The following is a 14,056-nucleotide window of genomic DNA, read 5'->3' on the forward strand; positions in this document are numbered from 1 at the left end:
GGTCAAACTACAAACACTTGCATGCCTATATTTTGTTTTATTCTAACCAGCTCTGTTAATCATTCGCTGCAATGATAACGTTTATTTTGATATTACAGCTGTAATTGTAAACCAGTAATAATGAGGCAGATATCTGGCTGAGGGCGGCACAGTGCTGAAGCCCACACGCAGACGAATCCACCTCTGGATCATCACCGGGCGGCTGCTGAACACTAGGCCATTCTTGAATGTGTTCCTCATCCTCTCTGTGAGTCGACACCCCTGGCTGAAGCGGAAGGTCAGAGGACTGAAAACACAGTTAAGAATCTTGATGCGGGAGCCATGTTGTCATACAGGGAATTCTTTCTATGGATTACGTAACTGTCACAAACAATGACAACAACAAGAAGGTGGGAAGTTTTGCATCTATGTGAATATAGTGTAGTAACAATAAGCTGTGCTGCAGAATTGTGCAGAAGCTGTGAATAAGCTGCTGTTGGGAATAAGTCACATCATTTGACACAACAACCTCACAATAAAGAGTCATCTCTTAACACCATAACAAAGTATGTTGATCCCTGAGGTCACGTTATTGTCACATTGCCAATGTTTTCTGCAAAGGAGATGCAAAGACTCACAAGATAACTACAAAAAGGGGGAAACAACCACAAAGAGACACATAACAACCAAAAAACAGGCACAAAATTAGCACAAAGAGACACAAAACCACAAAATGATGCACGACTACAAAGACAAAACAAAGATAAAGGTAAAGAGGTAAAACCACCACCAACTGTGTGTGTCTCGCTCCTATGTAGGAGAGGTGGTGGGGCCTTTTGCATGCACCTCATGATAAGGAATCATTTTATAACACCATAACACCATATCTTGATCCTCGAGGTCACATTATAGTCACATTGCCAATGTTTTCTCTATATTTTCACAGGATGCTCATTAATCCCGTCCTTTACTGCATCAATAAAACCTGATTCTGACTGACAAATGACAACTATGACAGACGATCAAATAATAAAACGTAATAATGAAAGTAGCAGACATGTGCTTTCACTTTAGAGAAACAGGTGAGGGTGCCCCATTCATGCAAACATAAATTACATATGTTAAAGGTTTAGTGTGCAATTTTTTTAGAAACATCTGGCAGAAATGGAATATAATATTCATAACCATGTTTTCATCAGTCTACAGTAGCCCAGAACAGACAAATCAAGCACTGGCTCTACACAGGGCCATGTGCGTTTTTGCATCGGCCACAGTAGTTCAACTACACACCTGGCACAAAGGAAAAGTTGTAGTTCTGCAGCCTCACTGTTAGATGCCACTAAATCCTACTTTAATACTGTTTTCAATAAAATGATTTGTCCATTGAACAATAAACAAGTTACAATAAGTGATCCTCCACTGGCCAGTGGAGAGCACAAAGATTTATCTTGCAGGTGTGACTCACACATACAGTATGTCCCAACTTGAATTACTTGAAAAGCCTTTCATCCATCAGTGACAAGATGAACATTTCCAGTAAATCATATAGTTTCTAGTTGACTCCTTTATTTCACACTTTACAGCACAGGTCATAAATCCTTAACTGAACAACCTGCTTCAGTTTTGTATCTCAGCTGATCAGATTTGTGTTACAATAATGACCAGCTTTTGACAGGACAGAATTTTGGACATGCATAAATGTCTATCATGAACCTTAGAGGGCAGCTGATGTCAACACCTGTTACTGGTTTGATCTGCTGTTGTTTGTGACTTTATATGCTGCTGGAATGTATATTCTACAAACCATGAGGGTCACCTTTAAAAGATATATAGGACAACGCCAGCCTGTGTTTGCATTTCAGATTCCTTTTTCATTCACCTCGGGAGGAGGATTGTGACAAAATCTGATTGGTGCAAGTGAAAGAATGAGTGGCTTCAGTCAGCTGACTGGGTCAAAATTCGGAGACGACAGAAAGAAGAAATAAAAATAGCCATGGATGGATTACTAGTAGTTTTCAAACTTTTTATGTCCAAGGAACACCAAAGGGCAAGCCAAAATCTCAAGGCACACCTGTATTTTATTGGTGCACAATAGCGCCTATAACGTGTGTTATCACTCTTATCATTCCATAAAACAATAGAAATAAGAAAAGATAAGACAGGTAACATGCATGTCTATCTACTGACATGACATGGTATTTTTCTCTTTTCTTTCAGTGGTAGGTCGTCTTCACTGCTAATTTGCTCTGTGCAATAAAGCAATCTATGGTCCCACTCAAGGCTTTCTCCTTTTAAATGTTATCATCCCTCACACTGGCTGCCAGTCAGGGCTTCTAATGAGTCACACACTGATAATCCCAGCGCACAGACAATGACAAATAGGTTCCATGTGATCATATTAAATCAAATTAAAGCTAGAGTTTGCCTCTTTATTAGGAAATGGGTGCACAACATACTGATACAGTTAGTTAAAAAATCATTCATAACTTTTTGTACAGGCCCAGTTGAATATTGCAGTAATAATGTGTGGCTATCACAAAATCCTACAGCACACCTAGATTGGCACACCATTTGAGAACCGCTGGATTACTAAATGGGCCTACCAGACACAGGCCCAAAGTGCCAGGGGCCCCTCTGGGCTTCATCTGAAAAATGTCAATTAAATTAACACGTACCAACCAGGAGGAGACTAAAAAATGACCGCAAAGAAACACAAAAAGATCACAAAGAGATGCAAAGGAAATGCAAAGACTCACAAGATAACTATAAAACGGGGGGAAACAAACACAAAGAGACACACAACAACCAAAAAAGACACAAAATCACTACAAAGAGACACAAAATAAAACAAAAATACAAAGATAAAGGTAAAGAGATAAAACCACCACCAACTCTGTGTGTCTTGCTCCTATGTACAGGAGGTGGTGGAGCCTTTTGCATGTCTGTGCCCAGGTGCCAATTGTCTCATAATTCTCCTGTGAGCATAGTGGGCACGAAGACAATCTGTCCTGATTGAGCTTCATCAGTTAAAATGTGAATAAGTGACCTAAAACATTTGTTGCTGATGGCGCTCATTTCATGCACCGTCAGACACTTTTGATCCTCAAGGTCAAACTATAAACACTTGTATGTCTGTATTTCGTTTTATCCTAACCAGCTTCGTTAATCATTTGCTGCAGTGATATTGTTTATTTTGATCTGACAGCTATAACTGTAAACAAGTAATAACGAAACTGGCTGCTTGCTGCACTTTCACATTTGAAGAACCCTCTGGAGATAAGCTGCGTGCAAAAATGGTATGAAAAGTATTTAGCTCCTGTTGCAACCTGACTAAAGATTAGTCACTGTAGATTTCGTTTCATCAGTGGTCTGCACATGTGTATTTGCTCCTGTTTGTGCTAGTATTGTATCTATTTTCAAAATAAGAAATAATTCTTTGCAACATGAAAAATACGCTCTTATTCTGAGCTCCACAGTTCAGTCTTGACAAAGCAATCTCCCTCATGGTCAACCTGTTTTGTCAAATTCACTTATTAAATTAAATAATTCTCACTGAATAAATGTTTAGAAATATATATTAACTGTATACGATAATAGACACATACGTTTTAGGAGTTTGTATCACACACATTTTAAAATAGATATCCTAACAACACATTCAGCGAAGATAAGAATAAGATAAGACAATATTGTGAAAGATATAATCCATTTTATTTTTACAGCCATATTTAGACAAACAAATAATATAAAAATATAATTTTACAAGAATAATTTAAGATTTACTCCATCAAATAGGCAAAATATTCTGTACAGTAAATGTACATTACTTTACATGTGCTTTCAGTGCATCATAGATAGTCTTCATCAAAAAGGATTCATGTTTGTCTTTATCCTTATTTAACAATCACAATAAAAGTTTTCAAGCAGCAAAGTTTCACAGTATTCTTTCTTTCACATCATGAGAAAATACACCAGTGCATAGTATCTTCACGTCAGCATCTCTATACATCTTATCTTACACATGCTGTACAACATTTACATAAGAAGGAAGAGAGGGTTGAGAGACACGTGACAAAAGTTCCTGGCTTCAATCAGGACACGTTCAGGAGGTGCTACTCAATGTTTTTCTTCTTTTTGTCACAGTCAATCAGTAGCTTGTATTTGGTGGTGATTCCCGCCTGGTGTCTGGGAGCTCAGGGCAGCCCTGAGACACACCTCCCCTCCTCTGATGGAGCTCTGATCTTGTGTCTGCACAGCGGGCAAGTGCCAAACTGCTGGAAGACCCTGGAGGCGCACTGGTTACACAAACACTGGTGGCCACAAGGCAGAGTCATTCTGGCCTGTTTGTCCATGCACACCACACAGCCGCTGCCTTCACCTGTGATCAAAACAGGAATCACAACACTGACATTAAAGGAAAGTTCTCTCTGGTTAAAAATGTGCACAACACTGAAATCAATTGCAATTGTTTGGTTGAAGGAACTCATTCTTACCTTCGTCCATGCATTCATCACTGCTTCCACAGAGTCTCGAGACATCAGATGTCAAACTGTAGTGACTGTCAACATCAGGTGAGGTGAGGCGTTCAGGTGCAGGACAGGACCGTCTGGTGTGAAACAGATTTCTTTTCTCTGAACCTGCCGCAAAGAGTAGAAGCATTAATCACATCATATTTATATGACAATCAAACAATTACTTGCCATTGCCAGTGCGTGTGAAAAAAATAACCACAAGAAAAACAGGCTGTACTACAAATGAAACATATTTGCTATTCATAGTAAACTTACCCAGAAGGAAAATAGAGCATGTCTGTCCGTAGATGTCTATCATGGCCCACAGTGGCTGGCTGAGATCCACTCCTGTTAGTAGCTTGTGCTCGCTGTTGTTGCCTGTGACGTATAAATTGCCCCCAGCAGAGACCCAGAACTCCAGCTCTGAACCTGCTTTGCAGAGGGATTCATGCACAGGAGCGGCCCAGTGCCCCTGGGTGTCAGTGAGGTTGGGGATGGCCATGAGGGGCAGAGGCAGAGATCTGGCTGAGGGCGGCACAGTGGTGAAGCCCACACGCAGAGCTCCGTGCCAGTTGAATGAATCTTTCTCCACCCTCAGACGAATCCTCTCCTGGATCTTCACCGGGCGGCTGCTGAACACCAGGCCATTCTTAAATGTGTTCTTCGTCTTCTCTGCCAGGCGACACCCCTGGCTGAGGCGGACCATGTCCCCCACAACACGGGGGTGGAAGGTCAGAGGACCGAGGCAGGACAGGCCGCACCTGTGTGACGTCTCTGATCCAACATCTGTAAAAGGAACAAAAACACAGTTAAGAATCTTGTCATGTGAGCCATGTTGTCATATAGGGAATTTTTTTGCCAGATTTCATGATTGTTACAGACATCCACAACAAGAAGAAGCTGGGAAGTTCTTGCAAAGATAAATAACTGACGTTGACACTGTTTTCAATAAAGAGATTTGTTTATTTGACAATAGACGAGTTACAAAGAGTGATTAATCCACAGATGTATCCTGCAGGTGTGACTCACACATATGTAGCATTAAGCAACAACTTTTTTTTTTTTTTTTTTTCCCAATATATTAGGGACTTACTATCCATCAGTGACAAGCTGAACATTTCCAGTAAATCATATAGTTTCTAGCTGCCTCCTTTATTTCACACTTTACAGCACAGGTCATAAATCCCTAACTGCTCCTATTTATTTAGAGGCTTCCTCTCTGTTTGCTTATCACCGGTTTTACAGCATTTGTAACTGATAAGAAAAGACCTGGGTATGAACAGCTCGCTTCTGGGTTTTTTTTGTTTGTCACTACAATTAAAAAGTAATTTTTACTCTTTTTTTTCACTAAAATGTAAAATTGTAAAATAACATTTAATTTTAGTCTTAAGTTTAGCTGAAAAAAACCCCATCAAAACTCATATGTTAATTTGGATTGATAGCTAAATATAACTTGACAAACTGTGATTAACAGAGGATCTTATTGACATTTAAAGCATTATCATAAATTTCATATCAAGTTCTCTGTACAGGCTGAAGACCAAGAATAAATGTCTCACCAGAGTTCCCGTTGCCGCTCTCCTTCACCATCTTGAAGAGTCAGACAGTAGTTTTCTTTATGTCTTGAGAGATGATGTGCTCACTTCTGTGTCTTGCTTTAATTCTAATGAAGCATGAGTGCTGTCAGCCTTTATAACATGCCGCATGTGAGGTTTCAAAACACAAACATTCCCTCCTCCATCACATGGGAAAGTGAAAGGAGGCGGAGTGAGGGAGGAACCAAAGTTTGGAAATTTACCCTCAGTTGGGAGGAGGCTGGGAAGGCAGGATGCCAACATTTTTTTTGTTTGTGAGTCTCTTTTCAACCTGACCTTCAGAGTGATAATGCAAACATAAAACTGCAATGTGAGTTCCTGAGCTTTGTGGTTTATGCTCGAAATCATTATCACTTTCATTATGTGCCCATGCTGAAACATAAGTATCATGCATATAGGAAATGCATGACCTTGTGCACAACTTTACCCTGACTGTATTTTCTCTTCATGTGCTGTTGCCTGCATGTGCATATAAGCCTGAATGCAACCTTTGAGTATATTTAACTTGCTCTCATGTATCAGATTCTTGTACTTTCTTGTGTTAACTGTAAAATGAGCTGCATCTAATGTCCTTCTATGTATCTTACATTATTTTTATTCATATAAACCAAATATGTGAAAGTTCTGACCCCTTTGTTGCCATTTTATCAGAGCTAAAGTCCAACAGGCTTTCTGGGAAACAGACTGCAGTACCACTTCCTCTAAAAGAGACTCTGGAAAAGTACCACCAGGATATTTCATATCTCATCTCCAACCAGCTCTGTAGATTTGAGGGAGCTTCACACATAGTTCAGCAATGAGAGCACGCAAAATACTGTAAAATTTCCTCAGGTTGTTTCTGGTGAATCCAGCGCACCCTCACACAGCAGTGTGTGCAGAGCTTTGTCGCCCCCCACAGGACGCACATCCTCATGTCTTTAGTTCTCATTGGTTGGCAGTCCCGACCATGTGACAGGAGGAGACCTAGCTGGAAATCCAGAATGACATCATCACTCTTGGAAAGTTACTAGATCTGCCCTAACTATGATCAACTATCCCGTGACTTTTTCCCGAGAAATCCCAACATCCTGTCACTTGACAAACACTGCAAGCCACACCTGGAATACATTTAACAGCTGCAGGCATGTTTTAACGTGTATTAGATGGAACACAGAAATATATGAAACTGTTACTAATGTGCGTTTGACGTTCTTTAGGGAAATTGTTTAATTTTAGGCATGCATTTCTACTTTGTTCACACAAGAAAGTTATATTCTCTGTACATCCTGTAGTTAAAATGCCATATGTCATAAATTATTGCAAGTATTGCATCAGCTCTACCCAGCCAAATTCAAAAAACACTGTGTAACATGATATTAACATTTTTAAGACTCAATTTGCTCAGTGAGTTCATTATAAGTCACATTAAAACAATAACAACTTTAATATGGTGGCAAGTAAAATGTAATTAAGCTCAATAAAACCTTAACTTCTCTCTTAGTCGCAGTTTATCCGTTCATTTGTGTGTCAAATTATTATTTTAGCACTAAATTATATTGAAATAGATTCAGATACTTATTGAAATGTGTGTGGCCCGATACCAACCTCATATCAGGTTTTAATTTTCTGAATTAATACAGTAAAGACTTCCAAACATTAAAATTAAACATTTGGCAAGTAAAATGTAATTAAGCTCAATAAAACCTTAACTTCTCTCTTAGTCGCAGTTTATCCGTTCATTTGTGTGTCAAATTATTATTTTAGCACTAAATTATATTGAAATAGATTCAGATACTTATTGAAATGTGTGTGGCCCGATACCAACCTCATATCAGGTTTTAATTTTCTGAATTAATACAGTAAAGACTTCCAAACATTAAAATTAAACATTTATATTTTCATTGATTCTAATTCAAAACCCCACGATACATTAACACGAAAACACCTATATTAAATTTACATATATAGCATAAGATGTGGTGTATTGCCACTGCATATTGTAATATGAGATTCCACAATGACATTTGATTGATATATTTTTGACAATTTTTTTTTAATTTCCTGAATATATATGCCATTGAAAGCACTGAATAGAAGGACAATAAGCTAGTGATAGAGATACCACACTGTTAAATTCATGAACTGAATCAGTGTTTTAATTCACATAAAGTGGTGCAAGAATGCACATTTTCTTTCACTTGGGGTTGTGTTTATGTTACCCACAATACAAGAATATAATTGGATGTTTCAAAACTGTATTTCTGCAGTATTAAACCAGGAAACAGAGCATCCCTTCGTCTTCTCCTCCTCTGTGTACTCCAGGCTCAGCTGCCTCTGCACCACCACACTTGGTCAGACATGGCAGGCCATCAAAAAATCAACTTGTTCCCACTCCACCTGTTCAAAACACTATCAATCTGCTGCCTTCCAATAAAAGGCTTGGCTCTCAGCGAGGAGCCAATAGAGAAGCATTAAGGCTGTGAGACCCAGGCCAATCCCAGGCTGCATTCTAATGTGGCCTATCTTTATCAAGGTGCCACTCCATTTCCAGATACTGCTTATTTATGACTTCTGAGCAGAGAGCCAGCAGGCGGCATGTGTCTTTAGGAGAACACTAACATCTGTGTCCAGAGGGCTCGCCCGAGACGTCAGATATGGGATTATCACAGAACACACTGTGGCTGAGGGGCGAGAGTGAAGAGTCTGTCTGCTTTTTCTGATGTGGTAGCAACTTTTGCAAACAGGGACTTTGTTGAAATTGCTATTCATGCTCTTAAAGATTTGGGGACGGTGGGTGTGATCCCAGATCCAAGACATCGACTGTGGGTGAGAGAACACCTTGTGGGCCCATCAGAGGTCTTTTCCTGCCTGGATCTTATTGGATGTGTTACTGAGACCTGGAGGCAGAGTTACAGTTACTTCTCATGGATCCAAACATCCAGGGGTCCTTCCTGTTCAACAACAGCCTGAACCAATTCCCCTCGGAACTCAAGGCACCAGTGTGCCAGTACTCAGTGCCCAACTCTTTCTACAAGCTCAACCCGGGCCTGAACAGCCAGCTGCAGGCAGGGACGCCCCACGGCATCAGCGACATCCTGAGCCGCTCCATGATGGGCTCCACGGGCACCACCACCCTGTTGTCCGGATACTCCACCATGGGGGGGTTCAGCCCCTCCGTCACCAGCACGTCCATGTACTATAACCGAGACTACAACTCTTCCCTGGGCGGCTTCTCCAAGCCCGGCGCCGAGTGCCCCATGAAGGGTCGCAGTGTGAGCTGCTGGGCGGAGAGCGGCTGTGACTGGAGAGGAGGGAGGCAGCAGTGCACCAACAGTGAGTCTCAGTACTGCAGCATGGACTCAACATCCAGCTCATCAGCACATTACAACTTCCTTGTGTCTGTCTCTGAGGACTCAACAAGGCGTGTTAGCTTTTAGTGATGCCAGAGTGCCCTTTGTCTTTACAAAAGAAGAGAAATTCAGACTAATAAGAAAATATACAGAAATATACAACTTCAAAAGCTAATTGTTCTGAAAAGTTGCATAATTTTTCAGATACTATTTGTTATTACTAATATTTAAAATGTTTGAGTGCACATTTTAAGAGTCATTTCTAAGTAAAAGAAAACACAAAAACAAGAACTTACAGAGGTTGATGCGTTTATGTGACACTTCAAACACCCTATCAAGAAATGTCGCTTTTATATATGTGGACAAGGCTGCTCATTAAATTGTTATAATTAATTGTTCTATTAAACTTATACAATATTAATTATATAGTCAAACAAACAGATTACTGATTAACTGATTAAGGGATCTTTTTGCTGACATTTTGTTTTGTCATGCAGTGAAAAATTCTGTCCCAGCTGTCTGCAGAAACTGAAGAATTTCATTGGTTGCATCTAATTTCTATGTAAAAATCTAATAATCCAGCTGAGTCATTTCTTGCATATTTTTCCTTCTATGATATTTCCAGGTAGTGGTCATCTGGGGGAGATGTCAGGCAGGAAGAAACACACTAGACCAACATTTAGTGGACATCAGATATTTGCCCTGGAGAAAACATTTGAGCAGACCAAGTACCTGGCCGGGCCTGAGAGAGCGCGACTGGCTTATTCTCTGGGCATGACTGAGTCACAAGTCAAGGTAAAGATAAAAGCACATTTATATTAATGCTGTTAAAATTATGCTTTTGTGTGAGGGGGGTTTATAACTTACAGTGTGAAGTGACTTCAAAACATATTACTCTAAATTATTTTGTTTTTCTTGATGTACTGGATTTTATTTCTCCATGTTTGACCTTTACCATGATTTTTGTTATATTATTTTTATTCATTTATTTATTTTTTGTGTGTGTGTGTGTAGTAAAAGGTACAACAGGAATTAAGTTGACCTATTTATACATACAACTGCAGTAAGAAAAACAAGCTTGAAGCTAATCTGTGATCAGCAGGTCACACACACACACACACACACACACACACACACACACACACATCTACTTCATGCAGAAATTAGGTCATGGATGATTTTCATAGCTTTCTCTTGCACAATGTCTGTGAGCAAGATGATCAGACAACACAAACTCACATCCACAGACACACGCCTAATCATATTCCACTTACGGCCCCCAGGCCAAATCTGGCCCACAATAAGATGGCAGGTGGCCCGCCGACCATTTTCTAATTCACATAAAAATAAATTAATTCACACTGGAAATTCTTTGTGTCCTTTGAATGTAAATAAGGTGCCAGAATGCATCTAAAAACATTGACATAAAACTTGTTTATTAAAAATTATGGCAAGGAAGGATCCCCCGACCTCCTAACAATGATCTGGGCTTAGCCCCAAGTGTCCTCAAATACTAGAAACGCCCCTGCAACTAGATTCGCCTCTTGGCAAAGGTAAGTCGGGACAGCAAATATGGAAAGGTTGTAAACCTATTCAATATACTGCTAAATATTATTAATATTTAATTATCTGGCCACAGGAACCCTGATATTCTGCTAAAGTGGCCCCAGACAAAGCAAGTCGGTGCCTGCAGCAGACTAATCCCAACATGTTGTGTTCAGGTGTGGTTTCAGAACCGACGCACCAAGTGGAGGAAGAAGAGCGCCACAGAGCCGAGCTCCACGCAGGCCAGCCTGGCGGGGCAGGGCGGCGAGGCCTCGGAGAACGAGGTGGAGGACGAGGAGTACAACAAGCCTCTGGACCCCGACTCTGACGACGATAAGATCCGACTGCTGCTGCGCAAACACCGCAGGGCTTTCTCCGTCCTGCGTCTCGGACCACACCACGTCTGACAAACTTCCTGCAAATCACACGCACACACACATGCGCGCGCTTCTCAGCAGACCTGCATGCTGTAATGACAGTAATTAGTTTTGAATACAAAGTTGAAGCATTTAAGCATGTTCAGAAGAGGTCATTGTGGTCATCCAACCAAAGAGCTAGACAGGCTGTAGAAATGAAGCTATTTACTTTTATAAGTTACTGTATCTCTGGCCTGTTTAATGTTACACTGATGTAAGGAATTATGTTATACACACCATTTTGTAAAAACATAAGAAAATGACATTTAAAAAAGTGCATGATGCTGTTGGTAATACTAATAAATAAAAAGAGAGTAACCTGAATTTAGTCATGTGTTCTCTTGCTGATTGCATTTGTGCTTATGTGAAATTTTAAAAAAGAAACCACAAAAAAGTGCCATGACATGTGGCCAGTAGCTTCAATAACCTTGTGAAGCTGCAAACACTAAACAAAGGAACCATTTTACAGCCGCACTGTAAAGGAAAACAAGGATAAAAATACATTTCAAAATTGGAAAATATATAAATCTGTAGGAAAAAAAAGTAATTTTAGGACAAATATTTCAAGGGAATTTTCTTTAAAATGGGCACTAAATGACATAATGTAAATGAAAATCGATTTATCTGTTGCTCTGAAATAATCTGTGGGCTCTGCTCACAGGTTATTTATCTATTATAATATCCCATGAGTATGATTTTTAATTCTGCTACATGTTTAAATTAAATGTTAACTTTAAAGTTACTTAAATAACTGTAAGCTGGCAGCTTTATTTCCATTACTTGCTTTTCGAATGCATTGTAAAAATATGGCCAGTGCTGCTCAATAAATGACTGTGAATCATTTATCAGGTTTGAACAATGGCTCAAGTTCTGCCCGTGCGTTCGCTGTCAAGTGACAGTTAGAATGAAACTGCACGCAAAATGGTTCAAACGCTGAGGAGAGGTGCAAAGGTCAAAGGTCAAATCTTGTGTGATTTACCATTGTGGTATGGCTTAATTGAAGACAATGACCCCCACAACCCACGTCAACATAAAATCAATACCAACAGAGCAGCTCCTTCAGCATTAACACTCAGTGTGTTTAGACTCCACATGGGTCAGACAGTTCTGCTTTGATTGCTCACATCAAAATGAGCCCGCAGTGTAGTTGTGTTGTTAATATCACACACAGCCAATTCTGTCATTACGATGTTTAATATCCGAGCTATGACGATGCAAATATTTAAAATTGCTCAAGTATTATAAAGTCTTTGTGATTTATGAATTTTCAGGAGGCAATCCATGTTTGAGTCTCCCTCCAACCTGCTGCTGTTTCACCACTGAATCAACACAAAAAATGAAATGCAATAAAGGTCAGAATCAGTCTCTTGATTTGTCGACCCTTGAGGACTTTGAGTCTGAACAACATGTCTTAAATAGCCAGCCCATTCCAGCTTCAGAGGGCAGGCTGTTTTAGATGCAGTTTTTCTCCTGCTGCAAAATAATGGCAGCTCAACTCATGACTGAATACCACAATAAATAAATGCACAACACAGAGATAAAGTTAAGTTAGCACCACTTTGAATAAGTCTGGTCAACATTTCATAAATCTGACCGACACAAACTTCGGCATTAGTGAGATTTTGCTTCATGTCGATATAACTAACTAGAAGATTTAATAATAGGAATAATAAATACCTATTTCTTGTATGACACCTTTCCGTAGGAACAGGTGAAGCCCAGGGTGCACAAGCTGAGGCACGTATTAGGTTAACCAACCATTCAGGTGAATCAGCTTCACGAAAGAAACAAATGTCGCTGTACTTGATCACGTCTCTCACGTAGCACCTCACCAAGATGTGACTCAAATTGACTGTATAGCAATGACTGTGGTTGTTAACAAAATCTCTGGCATGTTGCAATACAGACTGTGTACACAGTTAAGCCTAAAAATGACAATACAACATCTGAACGAGGGTAATATTTTATTTACAAAAGTGGAATATGACAATGATGTAGTGTTTGACCAGAGTTAATATGAAGGTAATACTGGCTATATAATGCACTGCACTCCCATGACTGGTCAACAGTAATGTTTGTTACTTACAAACTGTTCAATCTACACAAACATTTGCATCACTGGACTTAATCTTGTTATGGCGAGGCTTGACATGACTCACACTCCAAATTGGAAATGACTACCTGTGATTAATGCATGAAAGTATTTCTGTTTGAACGTGGATGGTTCCACGCAGCTGTGTAGGAAAGTTTCACAAAACACTCAAAAAATTAAAATGTCAGCTGGGATTCAATCCAGCTGATGGATAAGAGGATGGATGGAAGTAACAAACCACAAACATATTTCAAAGTCTTTCAATTAGTCGTTATTAAAGCCAGATCGAAAAAAATCTAACAAATAATTCACACGCCAAAAATATTATACAGCACTGGTGCTACAGTGGGAGACTATGAACCAACAAAACAAAATAAGACAAATAAATCCAAAAGCAAACAGTGCCTTCTGTAATGTGTGTGGGTGCACACGTGTGTATACCATATAAGTAAAGTTCGAGTGAAGCCATGCGATGGAAACGTTCACCACCCTTAACTGCAGCTAGAAGTAAAGATAAGAGGCCTACAGTATAATTCTTTTGGCAATGAAATGCAGCTGATGCCAACCAGGACGGGGTGGAAGAGACGAG

At 39.8% G+C, this 14,056-nt stretch overlaps 2 protein-coding genes across 2 annotated transcripts; one reads left to right on the forward strand and one right to left on the reverse strand.

Annotated features, from left to right (window-relative positions):
• Window positions 1–3,668: 3,668 nt before the first annotated feature.
• On the reverse strand, window positions 3,669–6,208 carry LOC117252384 (E3 ubiquitin-protein ligase NEURL3-like). Its single transcript, XM_033619212.2, has 4 exons — window positions 6,050–6,208; window positions 4,767–5,276; window positions 4,473–4,616; window positions 3,669–4,357 (listed from the first exon to the last, which is right to left on the reverse strand). Exons 1-4 carry the CDS (start codon window positions 6,078–6,080, stop codon window positions 4,173–4,175), a joined length of 870 nt encoding a protein of 289 aa, XP_033475103.1. The 5' UTR covers window positions 6,081–6,208; the 3' UTR covers window positions 3,669–4,172.
• A 2,381-nt stretch (window positions 6,209–8,589) lies between these two features.
• On the forward strand, window positions 8,590–11,699 carry nkx6.3 (NK6 homeobox 3). Its single transcript, XM_033620449.2, has 3 exons — window positions 8,590–9,397; window positions 10,040–10,209; window positions 11,136–11,699. The coding sequence occupies exons 1-3, from the start codon at window positions 8,989–8,991 to the stop codon at window positions 11,364–11,366; spliced, it is 810 nt and encodes a 269-aa protein (XP_033476340.1). The 5' UTR covers window positions 8,590–8,988; the 3' UTR covers window positions 11,367–11,699.
• Window positions 11,700–14,056: the final 2,357 nt, after the last annotated feature.

Source organism: Epinephelus lanceolatus, chromosome 9, assembly GCF_041903045.1.
Source record: "Epinephelus lanceolatus isolate andai-2023 chromosome 9, ASM4190304v1, whole genome shotgun sequence".
Lineage (NCBI taxonomy): Eukaryota > Metazoa > Chordata > Actinopteri > Perciformes > Serranidae > Epinephelus > Epinephelus lanceolatus.